The 27,611-nt window shown below is 36.6% G+C and overlaps 1 protein-coding gene across 1 annotated transcript; it reads left to right on the forward strand.

Moving 5' to 3' along the window:
- The first annotated feature begins 1,403 nt into the window (after positions 1–1,403).
- Positions 1,404–27,399, forward strand: LOC121415968 (ZP domain-containing protein-like). The gene is made up of 8 exons (XM_041609379.1): positions 1,404–1,899; positions 14,285–14,528; positions 17,763–17,777; positions 19,704–19,936; positions 20,401–20,798; positions 21,228–21,327; positions 25,765–25,969; positions 26,558–27,399. The coding sequence occupies exons 2-8, from the start codon at positions 14,480–14,482 to the stop codon at positions 26,749–26,751; spliced, it is 1,194 nt and encodes a 397-aa protein (XP_041465313.1). The 5' UTR covers positions 1,404–1,899; positions 14,285–14,479; the 3' UTR covers positions 26,752–27,399.
- Positions 27,400–27,611: the final 212 nt, after the last annotated feature.

Consider the following 27,611-nt stretch of genomic DNA (forward strand, 5'->3'; position numbering starts at 1 on the left):
GCACTTGCATAATCTGTGAAGTGAGATATGTATCCTCCTCTAGTCCTTTGCCAGGACTGTTCTGCTTTTCAGTCGATCAATAACAAAATCCTCGACCTCTACGCCCGAAATGAAAACAGTCCTACCCTCATTGGTGAGGAGTGTGACAGAGGGGATAACGCGATCACTGGGGATGGCGCGCAGGGGAGAATGAAGAAAGGGGAGAGAAATAACAATACACCGACGTCTAAAATCTAGACTAATCCTCCACATGATACACGTCTGACAAAACTCAAATACACACACACACACACTACTATAAACAGTCCTAAACAGGTACCCTTTTCCTGTTTTCAGGTCGGAATACTAAAAAATTTCAGCTCGCGCTTCGCGCTCGCATTAATTTGTAATAGACATAAGTCTCTTTCTCATAAATCATATAGGCCTATGTGTGTGAGTGAGTTTGTTTTGTGTGATCGAGCGCCTTTGGAACGTTGATTCATGATTTTGCTTCCCCCCTAATCTGAAAAATGGATCGACGCCCCTGCTTGTTGTTAGTCTTTGCCTGATCACTAATGGCAGTGTAAGCAGCTTCGTAAGGGCGAAACACTGACCGTGAAGCGAAACCACTATGGTAAGCGATGATGTTTTGTACCAGTACACGTACACCGTAGACATAATGAGTGAACGCCATCAGCGGCGAGCTGCATGTCAGGTGTGACATTATCATTGTCTACAACATACCAGCTTCCGTGATTGCCTAGAAGTTTCAGAGCCGCGTTTCCACAATTCACATTCTCGTAGCAACTCGATGATTCTCCGCGACGATAGATTATTACGGTTGAGAAACAAATTTTCTTCACTGGAGTTAGACCGATAATCTGTTCAGCTAACGACTCAAGCTTTGCGACTACTTCAGCTACGTCATGAGAAGAGATATCAATGGAGCCGAGGTGAAGAAGAACTTCCGACTTGGCATTAAGCTGAATAGCTTCCTTACAGACATTAAAGCTCCAATGAGTTGATGTCTTGCTCGATAGTGCCAAAGCTGTTCATCCATTCAAGGCTGGTTTTATTCATGACAATGCAGATTATTGTTTCGTTAATATAGTGTCGGGGTCGATATCTAAGCTTCAACGGTTGTCATGCCGGTAGCAGAGTTAAGATCCTTTTGGTGACAAGCATAGGCGGTGGAAGCGGGGGGGACGTGTCCCCCCCTAAATTTGAAGAGGGGGGACGGTCCCCCCCCCCCCTAAATTTGTTGTTGATGACCTTTTTTTTTTTTTTTTTTGCTTGTCAATTTATTTTCCTATGTCCCCCCTAAAATTTTTGGGTTGAGAACCATTTTTTTTGCTTGTCAAAATTTTTGTTGTTGTCCCCTCCTATAATTTTTGGCTTCCGCCGCCAATGGTGACAAGACAATGCTATTAACAATATCATTGAATACCTTACTACGCTTAATGGGTGTGTTCTGCACTTGTTCGTTGTTTGTAGATCCTCCCTTGCTAAGATTGTTGGTTATATCTGTTGGTGTTGACAATCAGAAATTGCCTTCATTTGTTTGTGTGTTTTTTTTATATTATTTGTTTTCATTTTAGAGATTGGCAAATTATAAATTAGCAATTTCAAAACATCTTCCAATCTATGGGGCGTGTTGTAGCATAAACAATGTGCCCTGACATGCCTGAGCACTACATCCGCCGATATAATGCCGCTCACCTCTGCGCATACGTGCAAACATTACACCTTCTCGCTCGCAATTCCATATTCACACCCATTGACCCAGATGGAGTAAATGTTAGAGTACCAAGTCAAGTGTCGGTAGAGTGTTTAGCAACAAGCAACGTCAAGAAGCTATCGCAAGATTCTTGCTGCATTTTATGACCTCGATCTTAGATATCTTGTGGAGACACTTATCAGGTAAGGGTCTGTCTCCCATACTTAATACTTTTTTTCCAATTCTTGTGCCCACGAATAGAGGTGTTTTTCATGACTGTTTCAGAAACGGATTGTTAATCGTCCATTAATGTCGCACCATCGACACTGACTATTAAAGAGTGTGAGTTCACCTTTTCATTTTTGAGAGCTATGCCAAGTTTTCTTTTAAAACATTTTTTAGGCATTCTATATATTCGGTATAATGCCGAGTCAGACTACAATTGTTGTTCTTCCCTTCCCAATACCTCCCCTTAATAAGTCTTTAAGCTATTCACTCGTCAAACCAATTGCGTATTGTTATGTTACATGTTCATCATGCCAATGAAACCATTATCCTATGCGATATACAAGTATTTACGTATAATCGTTTCTAAAGAATTCAAGTGGTCTCATGATAGAATTGTCCTTCAATTGTAGTAAAGAATTTGAAAATCTTTTCACTTATTTCCACATGGTGGAATGACATTTTAGTATATCAAATAAGGTTTTATTAGAATAGAACTTGATGAAGTTATTTAAACTTCAAGGAAATGGTGCTCATAACTCTTTTTTTGTAATACTGATGTCACTCGATGCGGCAAATAAGTCATTTATGTTTACTCTCTTTTCTCAATCACTCGCCATATGATATTTCGAAACACCACTACGTTTAATAAAAAGAATGAAAAGTGACCCATTAAGGACTGTTTGCAGTGACTTGTTAAGGTAACATCCCATCAAGTGATGCAAGCGCGAAGCATGAGCGGAAAATCTATAAAGTCATGATATGATAACTCGACGTTCTACGCATTTTTGTAACCATGAACATGATTGGTATCTTACCTGCCATGGTCACATTTGTTCTACGGCGGCCGTACGGCGAGTCGAAAACAGCCGTTTTATCAATCTTGATTCAAACCACCTATATGTAGTTGGACAAAAAATGTTGAAACGGCTGTATTCGACTCGCCGTACGGCCGCCGTAGAACAAATGTGACCATGGCCTCTTACTCAATCGATGTGAGCGCGAATCGCGAGCTAAAAAAATTGTGATATTCGTCACGTTTTTGTAATTATGAACAAGTATGATGCGTAACCCCCCTAAAGCAAAATGAAAGTTGATTCACAAGAAGAATGATTTGTGCATACTTTCTCAAAAACTGAATATATAGATACATTTTATCATATTGAACTGGTTATTTATCTCGATCAACGGCCACTGAGAGCGCGAAACGCGAGTGAAATTTTGAATTTGATACAATGACCTGAAAGATTCATCTTAGCTACTAGCAATAATTATTGTTTGGAAAGAACAATGACTGGATGATTAAATTCTGAAAATTTGAAAGACGTTGTTTTGGAGCAGTTTACAGCTTGAGTGGGATTACTCCAGGAACCCCCGCGGGCCGGAGCCCAGGACTCGTCCGTATAATATTAGGCAGAGGGTAGTCTCCAAAATGGGGTGGCATGGGGTCGCAATACAACCCAAAATAAAAGGGGAAAATATATTATGATCTTACCTCGATTACATGGATGAAGATCTATCCTGACATCGAGGCACAAACTGGACCCTCCAAACAAGGAAAAGTTCTGTCTTGTTCGTTCTCCTCCTTTCAGAATTGAAAACAAAGTGGCCGATCGATGCCGAGAACGAACGCGACATTAAGGTTTAACTTTTTTCTTTTTGAGGGTCCATTTGGTGCCTCTTTATCAGGATTTTGTGTTATGATAGACCTTTATCCTTATAATAAATAATAAATAAATTAGTTAATAAATAAATTGCATAATTTATTTTTCCCCTTTTATTTGGAGTGCTTTTGCGACCCCATTCTACCCCATTTGGAAGAGTACTCATGTCTGCCTAGTATTACACGGACGAGTCCTGGGCTCCGGCCAGCTCTGCGTACCGGAGCTCTCTGGTTTAGAGCAGGATGCTTATAACAGCAATTACAATACCCTTTTTTTAATTTTTTCTTTTTATTTCTGGGGATCAACGATTCTGACAGTGATGGTAAATGCCCCCTTTCCCCATTGGCGCCGCCACTGGCCCCAATAAAAAAAATAACTTTTTATAGTAAATAGTGGTAGTAAAATACGAGCTGTGATTGGCTGGATTGGTACCACGTGACCTCCCTTCAAAAAGTTATATTGTACATATGTACAATATAACTTTCGATTTTTGGATGGCAAAACCCGTGTTAAATGAATGGGGAAAATATCGATTAATTTGTTTTCAATCGATATATTTGTATATCGATTTCCCAAAGTAGCATTTTATAATTTCCGATAGCAGATAGAAATTCAAATTTACATGGTTTAACCCTTTGCAGCAGACGACAAATTGAACATCGTGTTCAATTGGAATTTCACAAATACAAGGTAAGAAGAACGTATGCCATCTAGATCTAGACTATGGTAAAATCCATGATGGGGTCTTAGATTGAGGGATCTATTTACTATAATAAATAGTGAACCTCTATCACACAATATTACTGGACTATATGAACTCCAAATATAAAATTATCCCTCGTGCAAGCCTATTTCACCTCGGCCTTCGGCCTCGGTGAAATAAACCTGCACTCGGGATAATTTTATATTTGTCGTACATATAATCCAGTATATTGTACAATAGATTGTACACTATTTATATAATATTCTCTTCAATAATGACGTGCGTATAGATGTACAGGTATTTGCACGAATATGAATATAATTGAATTTTTTCAATTACCTTAAAGTTTATTGGTATCAATTTATTAACAGTATGTCCGTCTCGTAAATCAAATGAATCACGCGAGCTAAAAACTGGAAAGTATAAGCATCTATTCTGTAATAATAAACATGATATTTCTCTCGCTAAAGAAATCACGAGTGTGAATAGCGAGCTGAAATGTTTTAATGTTCAGACCTGAACACTTAAAATTTTAACCACCGTCTATACATTACAAACAATATTCGTACTTCAATATACTGTTAATGAAAGCGCGAACTTTAATGTTGTTATACATGTAGGCCTACAATAACTCGGAAAAAATGTTACTTTACATATTTTGATATTTCAAATGATGAAGAGGATGAATGAATTGTGTGAATAGAAGTCATTTTCCTTGAGGGCAGGGGCGGATCCAGTTTTCGCCAATAGGGGGGCCAAAAAAAAATTAACCCATATTTTCCCCGATCGGCCGCTCAAAGTTTATTTTTCTTTGCAGGTATATATAGTCCTAACAGTCACTTGTTAGCTTTACTCTCACAAAACATAAAAAAATAATAATCTCATGTAACCCCTAATTGAACAGTACGAGCGCGAAGCGCGAGCCAACATTTAGGAAATTCCATGTATTTTGTCCTGAACATTCTGAGCAATGATTGTGATCGTGAACATGTGTATGTAACAAAATAATCACTGCGAGCGCAAATCGCGAGGAGAATTTTTTTATAAAAACGTTCTAGCCTGATGTGAAAACTGACCTTATATACGGACTGCTGGCAGTTACCCATGAAAACGATACATATTTCAAAAATCAAAAAATGCGAGCGCGAAGCGCCAGCTGAAAATTTTTGACATTTTGACCTAAAGATTTCATATTCTAAGCACCTTGTGTAGTCATAAACAAGATAGGTATATAACTTATCATTTCATGTGAGCGCGAAGCGCGAGCGAAAAAATGAGATTTAGACCTAAAAATGGGACACACTATTCATGTTTCGTAAAGCACGAAAAGGATGACTAATTGGGTATCTTCCTACATTAATAATGCGAGTGCGAAGCGTGGGAAGAAAATTTTTGATATTCCGATATGAAGCTGAAACTGGATAATTCAAGCACGTTTTGAATAAAGAACAAACTGCGTATCTATCGTGTGCGCCTGTATTATTAGATTTAGACCTTGAATATGTGAATTCTAAATACAGTTATTATGGAAATCAGTAATGCGCGAGCTGAAAAAAGTTTGATCTCAATTGAGGTCAATTATTTAAGCACTATTTCAAGTATCGTAGGAAAATTGTGAAGTGGATATGGATCGTACTTCACAAATGATGCGAGCGCGAAGTGTGAGCCGTTTTTTTTTATAATTATTATTTAGACCAAACACCCGGGGAAATTGAAAGGATATTTTGTCAGCATATAAAAATGACTATTTTCCTATTCCTCTATCTAAGCATGCTAAGCGCGAGATTAAACTTGTCGATATTGATATTCCCTTCTGAAAAAAAGGATAATTTCATTTCATTCAATTTTATTTATGAAACTCTTACCTTATTCATTAATCTAATATTAATGACAGCTCAATATCTGTTTAAGGCCTGAAAACCGGACATTTCGAGCATTTTTAAAATATTGTTTTACGCCCGGTTTTATGGCCTAATTGTGCGCATAATAGTCCTATGCAGAGCTAACCGGCCGTCGATGGAGTGCAGGAGAATGTCTTGATGCGCGCGCAGTTGCGGTAGCGTAGTTCGCTTAATGCGGTGCCACTGCGAGTAGGCCTGGGGATCGGGCCGGTCGTTACGAGGCCGTAAATTAAACATGTTTATAATACCTCCTTCGTACTTTTCTGTTTTTCAGCGTTTCTCTCAATTTAAAAGGACATTTGCGAAAGATAGGGGGCGGGGCCGGCTCGGCATCTTTTAACTTCAGATTACGTGTACCTTTACGAAATATCACAATCATGACAATGCGGATAAAATAAACAAATGAATTTCCGCACGTTCAGTATAATTCCCTGATCTCATACCCCCATTTCCGATAGATTACAATACTTGTGTATTAGGAAAATGTCTATTTCAATGATTAAAATAACACACATCGAAATTTAACTACCTCCTTCCTTATCAAAATGGATTTTCCGGCTTTTAACTATTTTTTCCCCAAACATGAATGTCCCGCAAAAACATCAAACTGAATAAAAGGGATTTTACCTACATGTAATGGTTTTGAAAGAAAAGGAAACTTTTGTCTCGTTCACTCGTTATAGGCTGGCTTGCCAAAATTAAAATCGGTATATTTGGTATATAAAGATATGACAAAATTTATGACTGCTATCCCCTGTCATAAATATGTCATATCTTTTGCTTGTATAAAAGGATTACGCGCATTTAAAGCCGCGTATTTTTGGTGCGCGCTAAAGAGAAGAGACAAAATTTATGACAATTCTTTTTGTGACATAATAGTAGACCGGCCAAATGTCAAAAAGTGCTGTAGATAAGGATTCGACGGCAAAATTTGTTAATGCTTGGCATCCCAGCTAAAAGTCTAGCAAAAATACCCAGGAATAGCGTACGGCCGGATGCCAAGCGCAATTTTGCTTGAAAGTGTCATTTTTAGCGTAAAATCTGAAAGAATGTCGAAAATCACGCATTTTAATATTTTGACGGATTATCATCATATTTTTTACTATCTTTGATATGGAATTATTTCTATTCAGAGTTTGAAACTATAAGTCTCATAAATATGCATTTCAAATGTGAATATTACACACACACATATGGCACAGTGAAACATAAAACCGAGATTTTCTCAAAATAAAATTTTGTGAAAACTATCGATAGTTGGAAGGTTTTTTACGCAAATTAAATTCTTCGATTTCAATTCGTTTATCCATGTAATGTATAGCAAATGTCCTAATGCCACAAATATGAAACGAATTTTCAAGTAAGATGGAAGATATCTCATTTTATGTTATCTGAAAGGAGACAATGTGCATTTTACCAGGAGTGCATTTTGAAAGAAAAATTGAAAATACCGTACATTATGTACATAATTACATGTATAAGTACATACTAAAGCGAGTTTTTAATTATATTTTTAAGTACGCACTAAAGCGAGTTTTTAATTGGATAGCACAATTTGTCAATTAATTGCATCCCAGCTAAAAATCTTGTGGAAATACTAAGAAATAACGTATGGGCGGATGCCAAGTGCACTTTTGCGTGAAAGTATAATTTTTAGCGTAAATTATGAAAGACTGTCGAAAATCACGCATTTTGATATTTTGATTGGATTTGTAAGATAATTTGATTCCCTTTGATTTGCGATTATTTATATTTAGAGTTTCAAATTATAAGTCTACTAAATATCCATTTCAATTTGGAATATAACACACACATATATGGCACTATGAGATATAAGTTGTGATTTACTCAAAATCAGGGTTGGCGCGTTTTAGACTTGTGTGTTATAACTTTGCATGGATGTATTGATGGGTATGCAGTTATGATATACACCACAAGTGCTATTATCAGATCCCGAATTGCTTAAAAATGTGATTTCATGTATAAACCCAATGTGAGTTAATGCCTAAATTTGTCTATCATTATTTTTACTTGATGTTAATGATTGGAAAATTGCCAAAAAATTCTAGTAGTAATAAAAAAGTTTTAAAAATCTGTACATAAGAAATATAGAGGTAAAAAAAAATACCGGTAACCTCAATAGACTGGTCTATTTCGTTTCCCTAAGAAGACTGAGGGGGATGGGGCCTTTGATCTGGGCCGTCGATTGCGGGATTACAACAAAAAACAAAAAATGCGTGATTTTCGACATTCTTTCAGATTTTACGCTAAAAATGACACTTTCACGCAAAATTGCGCTTGGCATCCGCGGCGGTACGCTATTCCTGGGTATTTTTGCAATACTTTCAGCTGGGATGCCAAGCATTAGCAAGCATTAACAAATTTTGCCGTCCAAAGTATAACAAATCGTTTTGGCCGGTCTACTATAAGTTATGACATCCACAAGGATACCTATTTTGTCATATCTCTGAGAAAGGATAAAATGGGAGAGAATCTTTTGTCTGAGGTTTGACCGGCAATACTATTGTTCCCAAGGGACGAAGCCCCGAGGGAGAAATAATAATTTTGCTAATTCAACCGAGGATAAATGATATACAAATATAGGCCTATATCGAGTTTAGGAAAGTATAGTGGACATATTTCTATCCGTGGTTGATTCGACAATCATAATCTTCATGATCTAGACAAAATCTAGATCGGCTTGCTCTAATTTAAGCAAAATTTCCTTATGATTCTAAGCTGTCCGGTTCCTGAATAGACTGCGCGCGGCTACCGTCAGCTCCCAAGTATAGCTCGATCAGGGGGTTTGGTGTCAGGTTGTGCGGTGCTGCAGCTGTACTAATAAGATCGATCTTACAATAATTCCACTTACCGGTTGTGAAGGTTGTGAACAGGGGGTAGGGGGGGCACTTCCATTGACGAGTGGATACCATGCACGACCAAGGGGTCTCGAAAAGCACCCTAAACACGTATTTTCCATATTTTGAAAATGCACCCCTTAACAAGTATTGGTGTGTGAAACCCTACCCTATTGGTAAGTATCCCTGAATTGAATTAAACCCTAAACAAGTACAGCGATATTTCAATTGTTATTTCAATTGTTATTTCACGGACGGCGGTCGGCGACTACCTCTACCTACATCATTGGGTTTAGTACATGCAGCCCCACCTCCAACACCTATAGGCGGCGGAAGCGGGAGGGGGAAGACAGGTCTTCCGCCGCCAATTCCCACACGTCGCGTCAATCGTACTCTAAACACGTAGTGTTTACTCTTCATAGTGTGGTACGGTATGTCACTGACACAGCTCCCGTAGGACTAGCGTGCCAAAATTGATTTTTTGGTTGTTTTGGCTTCAATAGGGTCCCCTTAGACCAAAAACGATGGGGGTCAAATTTTCAGACCCCTCCTTCCCTTTGTGGGGGGGGGGGGTCCTTTTTGGCGCCATATTGGCCTGTACAAAGCCCAATAGGATAATCCATTGTTTTCAACCTTATTTCTCACTTTTCGTTGCCAATTATTTTTGAAAGTTGTCTGAGGTGTATGAGAATGAATATTTGATGATGTTGTGATGTCAATGTTTTTCAACTTTTACCATACGGGGGCGGACTTTACGAAAAATGCCCCAAAATTATAAAATATTGCCCCCCAAATATTATTTTTCCCTTTTTTGGCACTAAAATTAGGACAAAAGGATTACAAAATGAAATGAACATGTCTTGTTATACAATCCAACAACAGAGGAATATATCACATGTAATGTATATCATTATTTTTGGTCAATTGATGTAAAAATCATCCCCATTTCAGGATTTTATGCAGTGAAAACCTTACTACAACCATGACAACACTAGACGGCGCCATAACTTATTCTAAGCACTTCCCTAAAAAAATCAAATTCTAGGCGCTGTAATTTTATCAATAAATTTGAAAGCTGACACATTTCAAGAGCAATTATTTCCAATGCAGATTCATAGTATGGGCATCTAATTTGTTTTGATTCTCGCCCCCCCCCCCACGGGGGGGGGCAAAATGGCTGCCTTGGGCTAAAATAAAAAAATCTTGGATTTTTTTTGGTTTTTGTTACTTAAGTGACCTTAATTTGGTTTCTATTCAAAGATTTTTAAGGGTGAAGAAGTATATCGGGAAAAGTTACAAGGACCCAGAAATCAAAGATGGCTTCCAATAATGGAGTTTAAAATGGCTGTTGATACCTTAAATGGACATAGCACATTTTATATACCTGAGATAGATGGAATCGGTGTCTAGACCATGGTTTCAACGATCATAATTGGGACAAGAATACCGTTTCCTTTCTTTATTTATTTAACTTTTGGAGGCCATCTTGGGACAGTCGGTGGTCCAGTATGTTAAAAAATCCAAGATGGCTTCCAAAAATGGAGTTTGAAATTGCTGTTGCTGCTTGAAAACCGATATAGTTTGTTCAATATCCGGGAATATGAATGTGTGTGACTACCATGGAAAAGTGAGTCTAATAATACATTAGAATAAGTTACAAGGAGAGTCGTTGGTCGAGTATGTTAAATAATAGAGTACAAAATAGCCACTGTTATTTACAAGTGGACATGTAATATCCATCAAGAATATGGTTTCATGTTTAAACCATGATTTTTAAAGTCAGAAAATTAGTTACAACCGTTCGAGTGTTGTGGCCCAGTGGATTGGTATTTTGACTTTGAAAGGGTCGTGGGTTCGAATCCCAGCCATGGCATAGTTTCATTCTGCAAGAAATTTATCAACATTGTGATGCACTCAACCCAGTTGAGGTAAATGGGTAACCGGTAGAATTCCCTGAATGCGCGAAGGAATTCCTTGAATGCTAAAGCGCCTGGGCAGCCCATGTAAGGCAGGGGTAATAATAATGGCAAGGCCCGCTGGGAGAACAGTTTTTAGAACTGAAGTGGCTTCCCTAGGTAAATATACCTATATTATTAATATTATCATATCATAACAAGGACAGTCATTGGTCTATGTCGGAAAATCCAAGATGTCGTGAAGAAATCTGAGTCTAAAGTGAATGCTGTTACTTAAAAATGGACATCGTTCATTTAAAATTCACCAAGGACATATGATTTTGGTGTCCACTCAATGGTTTCATGATTATAATAATACTTTCGATTAGTTACAAAGATATGCACTTGTCCATTTTACCTAAAAATCCAAGAAAGTTTTCAAAATGGCATCTAAAATGATTCCTAAAACTCATGGTCAGAGTTTATACAATATTAATATGTGAGGAATAATTTGGATGTCTACATGGTGGTATAAAGGGTTAGATAATACATTTAACAAATAACAAGGATATTTAGTTTTCCATTTTGTCTAAAATCCATGGTAGATTAAAAAAATTCATCAAGTGGGTGCTATTACAAACTCATGAATCAATATGATAACTTATCCCATACATATAAGTGTAGGCACCAAAATATTTCTCACAGGTTGGCATTGTTTGAATAATGTCTCCACTTTTAAGTAACAGTAGTCATTTTGGAACCCATTTTTTTAAAGCCCACTTGGATTTTAAGGCAAAATGGATAACTGCATAGTCATTGTAGCCAGTCCTTGATATGCATTTTTAATTTCAACTCTTGAAATACTAGTGTAGACACCAAAATAATATCCCCAGGTGTATGTTTAATGTTCTATATCCACTTTTAAAGTAATAGCAGTCATTTAAGCAATCTTGGATTTTTGATAAACTTGACATCCGACTGTTCTTTCAACTTGAAACAATACTTGATCCTTTAAACTCTAGTGTAGACACCAAAATCAAATCCACAATGTGCATTTCTAATGAACTATGTCTACTTTTAAGAACCACAGTCAATTAAGACCCTGCATTTTGGAGGCCATGTCGCATTTTTTGACATAGCAGACCACTGACAGCCCTTATTTACTTATCCAAATGTCTTATTTGACCCTTGAAACCATTGGTTCAGGCACCATACTGGGGGCCGTTTTATAAAGCTGTTCGTAAGTCAAGAGTGACTTTAAGAACGACTGGTGATCCTTTCTTACGCGCTAAAGCATCCCCTATGGTGTATACCATTTACCAAAAGAAAGGATCACCAGTCGTTCTTAAAGTCGTCTTATCTTAAGAACAGCTGTATGAAACACCCACCTGATATCTCCCAGGCCGATATGAAATGAACTTTGTCCGCTTTAAGTATCAGCAGCCATTTTAAGATAATTTTTTTGGAATTCATCTTTGATTTTTGGACATACCAGACCACTGACTGTCCTTGTAACTTATCCTTATATATTACTTAACCCAAACCAGTGGTTTAAAATTGAACATCGAAATAACATTTCCATGGACGATATGAAATCAGCTATGTCTGCTTTAATTTTAGCAGCCATTTCAGAATAAATCTTTTGAAGCCATCATGGATTTTTGGACCCACCAGACCACTCACTGTCCTTGTAACTTTTTTCAATTTACTACTTCACCCTTAAAATCATTGAGTCAAAACCAAATTGCGGATTTTTAGCACACGGCAGGCTTTTTTGATGCCATCTTATATTTTCCAGGTATCCTGGGGTCCTTATATTCACTCTACCCTGTGTCAACAAATTATTTTAACTCCTAGACCATGGAGTATGAAAAAGGACCCCCCCCCCCACAAAGGGAAGGAGGGGTCTGAAAATTTGACCCCCATCGTTTTTGGTCTAAGGGGACCCTATTGAAGCCAAAACAACCAAAAAATCAATTTTGGCACGCTAGTCCTACGGGATGACACACCATACCACACTTTGAGGCAAAAAGTACATCCTTTATAAAACTTTTTAGTCTTAATTCTTTATAACCTCGCAAATTCGGCCATAAACACGTAACTTTCCTATCGAAAATAGATACCCTTTTCTCATTATTTTAGTGTTTTGACACCCTTATTACGTGACGTAAGTAACTCGCCCTATCTTGAAAAAGACATCATTTTTACGTGTTTATTTACGTGAAGCCGCGAGCTAAGCGGAACACGGATTAATTAGTACCAGCGCCGTCCCTTCACGTGACTTGCCCGGTAGATGCACATCGCTGTTCGGCGCATGCATGATCCGTGACGTCAATGATGGAGTAGTGCACTATTTCACCACTTACGTCAATTTTCTTTAGTGGGCATTTTGTCTCAATAGTAATATGTTTGGTCACATTATGCTTTTTAAAACAATCACTATACATGTTTTAATCTATGTACGACTATTTACCTTGAAGGTAAATGCTAGTGTTGGTAACGATATCAAAATGAGTTCGTACAGAATCCAATGAAATGACCACCAAAGTGTTTGTTTGTATAAATAAAACGTATGTGCCAAAGGATTCTGGAAGAAATTGTGTAAATGCTGGGAAATCAACAAATAAGCACAGGATTCGGGTAAAGCGTCGGGCCCGACATTCAAAGCAATATTTATACACTGTCTCACGTGCGCTTATCTGTGTTGGGGACGGTTGGGGATCTTCAGTCTGAATATCTTTCAGCGTAGATTTCAAGATTTCACAATGTTCAGTTTATGTAACTGTACCAGATCTAGATCCTCGATGATAAACTGACAATTAAGCCTTGTTTTACAGACTTTCTCATGAAATCAGTGTTTACTGCAACTACTGGAATTTCTCTTTGTACAATAATGTATAGCCCTGGTGTGGTGGTTCTGACTCTCGTTTTGTAAACAGAGGGTCGTGTCTTCGAATCCCACGGCGGTCTAGCGTCCTTTGGCAAGGCGTTAATCCACACTTTGCCACTCTCGACCCAGGTGCTAAATGGGTACTCAGTAGGATGCGAAAGATATTGTATGTTTTATTTTGCTTGCGCCATACTAATACTGCGATGAATGCAAGGAATGTTCCCAGGGAGTGGAAACAAATGACTTTTCGTGCGGGATTGAAATGAATCCAATGACCGGGGTAATAAGACGCTGTAACGCGATCTGAGCCATTCCGGGAAAAGCGCTTTATAAAAATTGGCTATTATTATTATTATTAATGTCTGCCAGCGCTACCGCACACTTCCTTTTGATTTCTTATCTCTGAAATTATAACCTAGCAAATATTGGGTTCGTTTGATTGATTTTAACAGGAAAAGTGGTTGAATACGGCGGGGGATGATGAATCTTACCCGATCTTGACCTGACAACAACTCAAGGGTTCGTGTTACGCGCATGTTCTTCCCGGATAACGAATCACATTTTTTGTGAACATCGTTATGTCACAAAAGCGGAGAGGATTCTGAAGACTTTGTCAGTAGTTCATTCTAGAGAAGTTGAAGACCAAAATGGCCTTACGAATGGATTTTCTTTTCCTTGCATTCCTGACCATCACGGGTAATTATGGTGATACCGTATCATATATAAATATATGTGTGTGTGTGTATATAGTTAAAACAGAAATAAAAACCTCCGTAATGAAAATTTTCATTACGGAGTTTTTATTTCTGTTTAACTGTTCATTGGACCAGCTCCGAGCAGAACATTCCCACTTTTTGTGTGTATATAGTTAAAACAGAAATAAAAACCTCCGTAATGAAAATTTTCATTACGGAGTTTTTATTTCTGTTTTAACTGTTCATTGGACCAGCTCCGAGCAGAACATTCCCACTTTTTTGTTATATATATATATATATATATATATATATATATATATATATATATATATATATTGCAACATAAGGGAATTTTAAAACACAAGTGTGCATATATGCCTAAATTAGTATATTAAACTCTAACAGCATATAAACTCAACACTTGTAAATATTTTTCATTTCCTATAATGCCATATAATAGTGTATAATTGTATGCATAATCTATTTCAGCAGTTGGTGAATCTATTAAACAAGTGAGATTTGCTTTAAATTACTATCTTTTGGATTATTATTATTTTTTAAGAAGAACGTAGGCCAATATTTTTTTAATAATCATGCTTCTCATTGCTACCCCTCTGAGACATAACTTGGCAGTTATTATATCATGATTTGCCATTTTTCGTCCAAATGAACAGAGGGAAGAAGAATTTTATTGATTCCAAACTTCGGAAATTTTGACTTTATGGTAATGCTTAAATCACACGGCCATTTGAGGTAGCTAAGGATGTTTACGGATACTAATCCGTATTCCTTAAGCATCTGCCAGGATCCGTATCATCCGTAAGTATCAGCATCCATCCGTAACTCAATCCGAGATAATCGCAGACATACGCAGCGGGAATTTTGAAAATCTAAACATTTTGCTGCGGATGAAGTATAGGTAAGCATGGTATATATACGTTATCCATACGTAAGATACGTAAACCGGTCCGAATAATACGTAAGATACGTAACTGATCCGCACACTTAAAAATCATTAAGTAATATTAAAGTTTTAATGTAACCAAATGGGCTTAATAACTTCTTTGCAAGTCGATGTCTTTTGACTTTCGAGGGGGTGAGGTCTTATACTAGTGGTCATTTAAACCCTCTAAAACTAACACTTTTTTTCAAAAGGGTATTGAAATGAAAATAACTACATATTTTAAACCATACATGATTCACAATTTTCAATCAGGCAATCTAAAACAGAAACATTATTTTTTCCATCACCATGATACGGTATCACATATATATATATCACATTTCTGAACAACATGTGTTATCTTTCAAACCAAACACTTTGTGTAAAAAAATGTTTGATATTGCAGAAACTACCGGGACAGATTATATTGTAACTTTCTGGCTTGATTATTATTCTGTCCCAGTCGAATGAAACAAAGTGTTTTTGAAAAAACGATGCTCATTGCCAAGAGGGTTCTAGCATGAACATTGTAAGGAACTGATGCAAATTTATTTAAAGAATATGGCCCTGATTCTGAAGTTAGGTTTAATTTTAAGTTAAATTTAAAGTTGTGGTTAAGTGTGGATAGCCAATTGTTGCATAAATCACTACAGTAGAGATATCATATTTCAGCTCATTTGGCTCTCACATCATTCATAATTGTCTGGGAAGTATAAACATGATAAATAGATGATTGTCTTCACCATTGAAGAATCAGGAAAGAGCACAGTAAATATAAGAAACATACAACTTAATAAAAATTTTGATACTTTTGGCTTTGCATAATTTTAGCCCCCAATTAGACCATGAATTAAGTTAAACCTGACTATAAAATACGGGCCTATGTGTTTAGAAAATATTTAAAGCTTATATTTCACAAGACAAATGGGAGAAAATTGTTCAAAATCCAATTATTACTTGGGACAAAATATATATTATTCCTCCTAAATGTTCTTTGTCAAGACCATTTAGATATTTACAATATAAAATTCTTTATAATATCCTTGGTGTTAACAGTTATCTGAAAACTTTTAGTATTCTAAATTCTGATTTGTGTTTCTTTTGTTCAAAGCAGTCTGAAACTGTTACCCATTTATTTTGAGAACGCCGATTTCACTCTTCGATTTTTAGATGATTATTTTTGAAAAGTTAAATCTCGATTATAAAAAACATGTTAATTTTTAATGACTTCGTATTGGTATACCAGGTTGAAATGATTCTTCTTTTAATTTTGATATTTTGTATGATATTAATATAAATTCTCAACTAGGTGTTTATTGTTTTCTTCATTTTAAAAGAAATTAGAATATCAGAATGAGATATAACACGTTATTGTTCTTAAAGGGTCGAGGCACATCGAAATAATCAATGTTTGTTTTTTTCTTCATTTTATTTCCAGTACACCAGTAATATTGCTTGTAATATATTCCACGCTCTTTGCATTTCATTATATGATTTGAAGTATGTATATCTGCAAGCAACTATACAGACATCAAAACACATATTAAAGCACCTTATGGTAAACATTTATAAAAACAAAGCATTCCAGCTATCAGACTTGATCATGTTGATGAAATAATGACTGAAGCAAGTTCCGATTCATGTGAGTTTATATGCGGATGGTGCGGATGATTGATTGATTGATTGATTTTATTTGTCAGGTAACTATGAACAAGTCCAAGAAAATATGAACAGAAAGTGTATACCTTGACAGGATTACCCATGAAAGCCGAGATGGCTTATTTCCAATGGGGTCCTTAAATGCCAGAGGAAGCCCACATGCGCAGAAACTAGCTTAATTTATCCGTAAAGTATAGTCCGAAAATCATTTGTAAGAATCTGTTGATCTGTTAGTCATCCGTAAAGTATGTAAGTCAAAAGTCGTCCGTGACATGTGTCGGCAGCTTGGCAGCGGAAAGGTTCATCCGCATGTTTTACACGTAACATCCGTAATTCATACGTAACATTCGCAACTAATCCGCATCGTCCGCAGATAATAGGTAACTGTTTTACAACATTTCCAACATGTGTGGTAAAAAAAGAGTATTTTTCATCCAAATACACGCAGGCATCTGCAGGTCCGTAACATGGCCGAGCGACTTAAGCATTGCTCAATCGCACAAAATGAAACCTTTCGACCACGTTTTTAGTGATATTACTATTTCATACTTACCGTATCATCGAGATATGATTTATTTTCCTCCCTGATGATTTTAACAATTTTCCTTTTCTTTGCTTTTTTTTCGAATTCAGGAATCAATGCCCAAGGTAAGCATCATAGCTAATTTCTCTTAACAAACAAGATACACGATTATGCCCTAGTCACACTGGTCACAACGCCAGACCGATCAAAGATGATACGTTATTGGCAATGGCATACAAGCGGTCGGTTAGGAGTTAGATTCGCAGGTATGACTGCAGTAATAATACTTGTGGACTATCCCCCTTATGACTGTAAACAATTTTAGAGTATTCTTGGAGAAAGTGGAATGTAGTAAAAAGTGAATAAATATTGAATAGGGAGCTGATGACGTAATTTGTCTTACTCATTTTACCCAGCCTCTTATGTCGTGTTGAATAATGCAAAGCGCCATAACTTTATTTCTCATCAGTTTTCGATAAAACTCTTATTCTCCTCTAGTATGAAATTGACTAAGTCAAGCCGAGCTCGGCCTTTTGTATCATTATCATTGAATCATAGAAAAGATGAATATTGCCACATTGCCGCAGTATATGATATCGATAACTGCACATATTCATGCATTAAATATATATCTTAAAAGGATAACGGTTGTTTCCATTGAAAAAATATTGTATCTCAAAATCTCGATTCATTTTTTTAAGTCAAGTGAGTATATACTTATTATACTTATACTTATTATGAAGAGCTCACTTCCAAAAGGGGTTAGGTCCATTTTTCAATAAATTTGATTTTTTTTTGGGGGGGGGTCTCAATGTATAAATTTTGAGTAGCTCTATAAGATGATTTCAATGAGAAATGATACCAACGTGTTGTTTGTGAGCTATGAACATGAATAGTCCATTGATTAATCAATGTGTATAATAAAAATGCCAAGCAAAATTAGATTTTACCTTTTTCCAATTAATTTATTTGCATTAACTTGCAAAGGGTCTGATTTGAATAACTGTTCTCTCTGTTTCTGTCTATTTCTTTAATACAGTTACGGAGGAAGAAACTATTCAAAACAATCTGCGAATTAAGTCTTTAATTTTGATGGAACTGGTCGTAAAAGGCTTCTATTTAACTAGAAATGCATTAGATCATGTTCATGTCATTTGCAAATTTTGAAAATTAACTTTAGAATGATATTCACTAAAAAGTAAATAAGCATTAATTTAGGTAACAAGCGAACAGTGACCGTTCGTTAATACGACCCTTTTGTGAGGAGCAAGTGCTATACCTAAATCAAGCAACATCAAAAATATCTTTCAATAAGACAATGGGGACATGAACAAAATGTTGTTAAAAGGTATTATTGAATATTTCTTGACTTGTTAAATCAAATATTCTATGTTCTTTTATATTTAGCGTAACATAATTAGTTGTTAAGAGGCTTTGGATATAGGTTATCTGTAAATTACCTTGTGTAAACCTTCGACGTCGTACTATTAGACAGACCGCAGAAGCGAGGGGGACTTCAACCCCCCCCCCTCGCTTTTTTTTCAAAACCGTGCACAAAAACGTAAAAATAAGCATATGAGTGTGATTTTTTGCATGTTCAGCCCCCCCCCCCTTACTTTTGACTCAGCGCCCCTCCCCCCTTTGAAAACCGTTCCGCGGCCCCTGTATTATCACAATGTATCGTTATGGCGTACAGCAGATCGGGGGGGGGGGTACTTTTCCTAAAGGACCTGGGAAATTTGCAGTTAGTGTTTGTCACTACAGTGGTAAAAATGTTCAGCATTTAATAATTGCAATGATGAAGCGGGCTCTGTTATTTCCTTTTTAGTTAATGAAAAATTTATAATCGTCATCGCACTATGTACTTCACTCACTCGGGTGAGGTGAATAGGCGTACCCGGTAGAAAGAAATTCCTCTAATGCTTGAGCGCCAAGGCAGCCGAGCTAAAACGGGGGTAATAATAATAGCAGGGCCTGCTAGGAGAACGGTTTACGGAACTGCAGTGGCTATCCTGGGCAAATATACCATTTTCATTACTATTATCATTCAGTTCTTCCAGAACTGGACAATGAGGGAATCATCCTGACATGCACAGACACTCAGATGATCGTTGAAATTCCCAGATCAGTATTGACTGGTGCATCGGCAGGTCAGAACGTCCGTTTCCAGTACGAAAGAAACCCTGGTAATTCATACTGCTTGGGAGTAGACACATACAACGTCGCCAATGAGAGAATCATCAAACTTACTACAAACCTAACCGCATGCGGAACAAGGAGGACCGTAAGCATGGCTTAAAAGAATAATCAAAGAATGAACCACTCTATCAGGTTTTTATCTTAATGATTGTAGAGCCAGAATGTCGATTCGGCATAGCCTTTTCAGTATCACAATACCGGCGTGGTTGTGACTGTGAAGTTAATACCTCAGTCACAATTGCTCTACGGCGGCCATACAGCAAGTCGAAAAGAGCTTTTTGTTGTTGTTGTACCAGTGGTTTATAAAACGGCTGTTTTCGACTCGCCGTACGACCGCCTTAGAGCAAATGTGACCGAGGTATAAAATGACGTCGAATCAGGTCTTGGTGAATGTGAAAGTATGATAACGCAGATCAGCACACATGTGTTGTGACTTTGTTACCCAACACTCATTGTTGATTGCAAGGAGTTAAAATATAAATCATTCTCATTCTCTTCTCATTATCATTCTCTTCTTCATGCTGTCTTCACTCATACAATGTCCTCCAGGAAAGTAGGGACAAGCAGACATACACCAACCGTGTTGTCAGCCGCCATCCGGGGACTGATGTCATCAGCCGCCAGCACGCCATTGAGATCCCTGTATCATGCTCGTACAATAGGAATAAACGTGTTGGTGGGATCAGCTACCAGCTCACTGACTACACCATCGACACGTCTCTTCATGAGGAGGGCGCCTACACCTTCTTCTTCGATATCTACACAGATAGCTCCTACGGTGCGGTCGTGGACACCTACCCCATCATCATTGGTCTCGATGAAGAACTGTACTTCGCTGCATCGGTGCTGTCTTTAGATGATACCCTCGACCTTTCCATCCGCTCTTGCAGAGCCACACCAACAGCGGATTACAACTCACCCGTTAAGTACGACTTCATCGGCAATGCGTAAGACATCTTCCTTCCCTATGTCAGTATTTTACAGGGCACATGCTCACATACGAAACCGACTAGACACCAAACATAAATATATTTTCAAGGCTTGCAATCTTTTGACTCTAGGGTCGGTTTCGGTCCCTTGAATGACTTTGGCGTCAATAACTTCAAAAGAAGCGGCCTTGATCCACGATTGGATCATGTCTGTTGGGAATATCGTTACTTTTTAGTAGACCTACATGTACCTGAAAAAGTCAATCGAACATAACGTGTACCTTTAGCAAGTAAAGTAAAAGAAAGTATGGTGATGTAAAAGAAGGAAGGTTGTGTTGGTCAACCTGATTAGCCTCAAGGAAACACTTTTCAGTCCATGTAGTTCGACCCGGCTTGGCAATAGATAGATAATATATTTAATATACATTTTTAATGTCAAATGTACAGCTGCTCACTTGACGGCGATGACACCAACATCAACCAGCTTACAGACTCTCGCATAGGAGTACAGATCAATACTTTCAGGTTCATCGATCAAGGAAATACGGTAAATGTGTCTTACATGGGTTTCTTTTTCCATTACCTTTCAGTTTTTTTACCAACAGAGCAGTATAAAAAAATCCATAAAAGTACAATTCACAAGCATGTAACACAATTTGTATATATCTTAATTATACATTGGAAACCTGAATGGGTTATGAAATATTTGTAGCTGAAAATAACATTTTCGAAATTGAGAGGTTCACTGGGAAGCTATGCTTATAAATCGTGGACCCTTCGAATGAAATTATTCAATAATAGTCACTATTCCACTAGTTAATTGAAATAATGATTAGGCCAACAGGGAGGAAGAAATGAAAAAAAAACATGAAAGCAATGACATAATTCATGAAATGAGCATCTTACGAAAAAATAACAGAAGAGACGATAAGGAGAAAATTTCTGCATGTACAGTACAAGTGATGTATAGCAAGTATACGGAGTTAACGTGCAAAGGGAACGGACCAAAGATATTGCTTTGTTGGGGAGTCGCGACGAATAATTTGGATATCAGAAATAATAACAAAGTAATAACATAGAAAAAATATTGTTACTGATATATATTTAGAATAATCATTATGATGATGAAAAATGATAGTAATAGTAATTAAACTAATAGTAATAATATTGAAAATAAAAAGGGACAGTCTAAATACATAAAGGAAGCTACAAGGGTTTATACGGAGCCAATGAAGTTCATTTATTTTTTTAGTTTTCTCTTAAAGATCAACGCGCAAAGTGTTAAAAAAACTAGGATCTTCACAAATGAATGTATTTTGTACAAAAAGCGTTCTCAGAAAAAGTAAATGAAATTATTCAGACTGTCTAAAGGCATTTATGAATATTATGATATTTTAACATGTCATGAAAAACAAAGGGAAGATCACCAAACTTGACTTTATACATGAGTTTCACAAGAAGAGCTTTACAAGAAGAAACAAGAAGAGATCGTTAATTTTGAGAATATTATGCTCATAAAAAAGCGGATCCGAATGGGCGCAAAAACGAACATTGCAGAAAATACATATCACTTTCTTTTGTGACAGTATTTTTTTCTAACAATGTTTGATGAGTGTTTCCCGAATTGAAAGCAAAAGTCCATACTTTATATTGGGTAAAACAAAAGAAGAATAAAGAGTAAGTAAATTATGTTTGTGAGAGAAGTGATGTTTGCGATGTGCGATTTCCAGAAGAGTTTGCTATCAACCAAAACACTTAAAAAAATTGTAGGAGAAACTTGCTTAGATGGGGTATTGTCAAAACTAATATGAGTCGAGAAGGAAGCTAAAAGTTACTTAACAGTGTGTAATTCGCCTTCAAAAGAATTTTATAATTTATTCGCTCTTATCCATTCAAACTTATTTCGCAACTCTGGATTGATGACAGCAACAAGAACACTTCAATTACCATGATTACTGTGTCAAAAAAACTTATTATCATGTGTAAATAAAATGAAAGACAGGAAATTGGACGATTTATGAAAATAAAGAATAAAAAACAAAGGGCCTGACAGATTCCCTTGTGGAACACCACAAATTATTTTTTCGAAATCAGATACTTGCTCATTTAAGTAAACAAATAGTTTTATGCTAAAGAGGTAGCTCCTGAACCATTCCAAGGCCTCTTCACGGACACCAATATTTCGAGTTTATGAAGTAACAAATGGAACGCCTCTGGCAGTCTCGCCTGCATTACGCCGTTTAATATAGCAGCAGCACTGACTTTGAAAACAGCTATTAAATTATTAATCACAAAAGAAAACATTTATTTGATAATAAAATACTATATCCATTGACCCAATTTGACCATGATCATGTGATCAAAGATGTGTGCAAAACATTTTTGACTACCCTTATATATATATGTTTCATGAACTAAATGTGTAAATGTAAATCTATGATGGCAATTCAAAAAATACCTCCAACACGGCCAAAGTTTATTGACCTTAAATGACCTTTGATGTTGGTCATGTGACCTAATTCGCTCACAAGATATTCAGGGATACTTAGTTACCCTTAAGTTTCATGGACTACATCCATAAAATATCAAAGCTATGACAATTCCACAAATACCCCCAACATGATCAAAGTTCATTGATACTACAGTGACCTTTGGCCTTAGTCATGTAACCTGAAACACTCCGAGTAAGTTCAGGGATACCTAGTTACTCTTAAGTTTCATGAACTAGATACATACAATTTGAAAGTTATAATGACAATTCCACTAATAACCCCAACATGGTCAAAGTTCATTGATCCTAATTGACCGTTGGCCTTGCTCATGTGACCGGAAACTTATGCAGGATCTTTAGTGATACAGTTTTACCGTAACGTCTAAGTTTCATATATTAAGTCTATGTACTGTTTAAGTTATGCCGACATTTCAAAAATGTAACTTTGGTTCAGATTTCGATATTGACTCCTCTAACATGGGTTCCGTTCATTGACGCTAAATGACCGTTGACCTTGGTCGTGTGACCTGAAACTCAGGCAGGATATTTAGTAATACTTGATTACACTTTATGTCCAAATTTCATGAACTAGATCTATATAATTTCTAAGTAATGATGACATTCCAAAAATAACATTTCAATGTTGACGACGCCACCGCTGTCGGAAAAGCGGCGCATATACCATGTATACAGTAGTCTCGCTCTGCTATGCAGGTGAGACAAACCTGTCACGATGTTTATCGTGTCAAATTCCTTTGGGTAGTCTAGGAATATACTAGCTGTGTGAAAAGAATAGTCAATTAAATGGGCAACCTTTTCAGAAGACATTAAAGCGTAAACAGTACTATGTTTCTCTTTAAAACGAAATTAGAATTAAAAAAAAAAGTTATTATGTTTTTTCAAGAACTTCATAATTCGAGTGAGAACTATGTTTTTATATATTGGTATGATTTTGGCAAGTTTCATGAAATAAGAAAATTTACCATGCAGCAGTGATTAATTAGAGATGCGGACCAATGGGTCTGTAATGACTTTCAAAATAACATTTCCATTCAATCAAAGCTGGATTCTTTTTTAATGTAAGTTGGAAACAATATTTTTTACTTTTTTGTCTATTCGTGTGAAAGAAGAAAATAGAACTTGGTGTACTATAACAGGACCAAAAAAGTCTGTTAAACTCCTGTCAGTATGTTTTTTCTGTGTGTTTATTTACATGTATATATTGTTGGGTATTATATTAAAGACGGAAATAAAGCAAAGGAGATGAACTCTATCTAGCCAGATCGTTATAAGGAAAAGTAATTATCAAAAATGTTCGCTATATTTAATGGATCTTCAATAAATATCATTACTATTCCTGATTCTATTTATGTCAAAAACTCCAACTAGTATAAGGTTCATAGCCTGTTTGATCATTGTCCAATTCTCCAAGTAATTTCCTTTTTTCTCTCAACGAATAATGTTAATTAATGTGTTTATATACATTGTAGGATGTACAATTTGGCTTTCACAGTACATTTTATTTTGCATACTATATAAAACTTTTTTTCGATTCATGCGTTGAATAGATTCTGAAATTTATAGAATTTTTAGTGTCTTTTATGATTGGTTTTGATTGTTTCTTCTGGCATATTAATGTCCAGCTGATTGCTCAATATTTGGAAAAGGCTTTGTACGAATTATTGATCTTTTCATCCGCATATAAACACTCGACCAATCATATTTTTCAAGTCGTGCCAAACTTACAAACTGTACGGCGTTAACGTCTATAGAGCGAAGAACTGGGGGGGGGGGGGGGGGGTCATTATTTTTTGCTCATTTCTTAATTTGTCCCAGTGGATAGTACATTGCAATAGGATAGTGATCAGTAATGTTCGAAAATATTGAATAAGAATAAAGATGTGGTATTTGAAAATCAATTTAAGTAGGAAGCAAGAGGCGGATAATAAAATATTGCGTTCATGGTTCAATACGTCATGTACATGTAAGTCTCTATTAAAATTGTCTCTTAGTAATTCTGAAAAAAAAAGCTTGAGTATTTGAGCTTGAGGGGCGGGGGCACAAAACAGCAAACAGTAAGCCCCCGAAATCGCACGTGGTTTTGTTGTTGTTGCATTGTTTATTTAATGCAAGTTAGCGCTGTAGCGGCGCTCTATTAAAACTTCGCTTGGTACGAGATTCTGTACACTGTGACTTGCAACTCATGTAATTTAAGTTAGATGAATAACAAAACTAATTCTAATAACAGGTCACCCTTCTAAAAAGTCTTACCTCCCCCCTCCCCTCTCCCTCTTGAATACAATAGTAACCCCCCCCCCACACACACACACACACAAAGTGGTCTTGAGGGGGGTGCGTTCGCACCCTGGTTTTCGAAAATGAAGTTCCCTATTAGGAAGAGATTATTTTAGAATATGATAGATATTTCGTTTTGAGTTAGAAGATGTGTGTGTTTTTGTTTCAATTCTGGCTCCGTAATTCTCACAACCCTAGGTTTATATCCACTGTGATCTACTGGTATGCGATGCCCGAGATACTGCCTCCCTATGCAAGAAAGGATGTATCACAAGGAGAAGAAGGGATGAGGTCAGCAGTGGACTAAAGACAAAGCGATTCACCAGAGGACCGATCCGAGTACGACACGCTGCACAGTCACAGGAAAGCAGTTCCAATTCCAGAATGGATATCCGCCAAAGTGGTACGTTCTTTTATCACCCACCCCCCTCGCATTCATTATTTTACGAAAAAGACTGGGGGTGTCGAAATAAATCGGCGCACAAAAAACCTTTCGCAGTTACGAGGACTTTCTGGCTTATAATGGGCATAGATTTACTGTCATCTAGAGAGAGATACAGCTAGAAAAGTCTGCCAAGCACAATACCAACCAAACTATAACTCAAATTTTTAAACGAAATCATCAGTAGGGATCATTAACGTGTGATAATGCTGTTTTGCTCAAGTTACAAAGTAGAGGAATCAGGAATCACCACACCACCAAACCATAGCGTTCATGGCTTATCATTGCCTTGCCATTTGATAGTTACCATTTTGTTTTAACCTCTTTCATTAAAGGAAATGGAATCTTGCCAGGTACATCATCTGGTCAAAATAATGTAAGGAAAAGCTAGTATTCTATTGTAAGTGAAAAAGTACGAGTATTTTGGCCCTGGTTGTAGAAGAATATGAATAAAAAGTAGGCCCCTAGTGCATCGCCTTCGCTGTGGAAGTAGTAAAGTGCTATTATAATATTGTTATCAATACCTCTTTCCGCTGTTACATCATGCAGAAGCTTCAGCACAGCAAGAAGTTATCAACGCTTTCAAACCACGAATCGTGGTTGCTATGGCAACCGTTGTCATGCTAACGGCCATCTTGGTGGTAGTAGTCCTACGCAAAGTCAGCAACATCTCTGCTGCCCCAAAGCGGAGTCACCACAAAGAAGAATCGGCTAGATTTATCGATGAGATCGATGAAATATAATTTGAGTAGTCCGTTACATCCTTATGATATTGCATTGCAGACTATTTTACGACAAGGGGTTGAAAAAGAAACGTTCATTATATTATTGGATATAAAAAAATAACCTGACAAATATCAACAGCATCAGCATTGTTTACTTTCCAGGTTACTTTGTTTCTATTTTATTGCCCTTTACGTCAACAAATAAAAAAAAATGAACAAAATAATTCATACTCTTCACTTTATGTATTGCAATTGGTTAAATCTATGTATAATATATTATACAAGGCATTGGAAGCATGTAGAATAATATATAAAAACTAATTTTCTATTACGCAATAGCTTTGTGAGATCGAAGACGATTAATAGTGCTCCCGATTCAATTATCGTTTGTCTTGAAAATTAGCCAAATGTATTTCGCTAATTTCTTAACATTACTAAGATAAGCAAATAAAGTTCGACCTTTTTATAAAATCAGAATGGGTTCGATGGCGATTTTTTTTTGGTATGTATACATTACTATGAACTACATGTAAAACAACTCGATAGTTTTCGTGATTTCATTGATGAATGGAAGGTTACTTGTAAGCTTTGCTATTATTTTCCATTCCGATCTTTATTCTTTATTTACAGTTCACTGCCCCCCCCCCCAAAAAAAAAGAGTTGAACTTTTGTGTTCATTATTGAAAATTGATTATCATTTCAACAGCTGTACAGTGAATCTGTCTAAAATTAAACTTAATCATGTACTTAGTTTATTGTTGATATTAGACAAACAAGTAGAAACCTATTTACTCAGTCTTTTTATTGAAACAGAAAAAAATAATATGGAAATAAATTTCTTTCAAATAGTTTGTTGACTACCAAATATATTTTTCGTT

The sequence above is a fragment of the Lytechinus variegatus genome, chromosome 5 (assembly GCF_018143015.1).
Source record: "Lytechinus variegatus isolate NC3 chromosome 5, Lvar_3.0, whole genome shotgun sequence".
NCBI lineage: Eukaryota > Metazoa > Echinodermata > Echinoidea > Temnopleuroida > Toxopneustidae > Lytechinus > Lytechinus variegatus.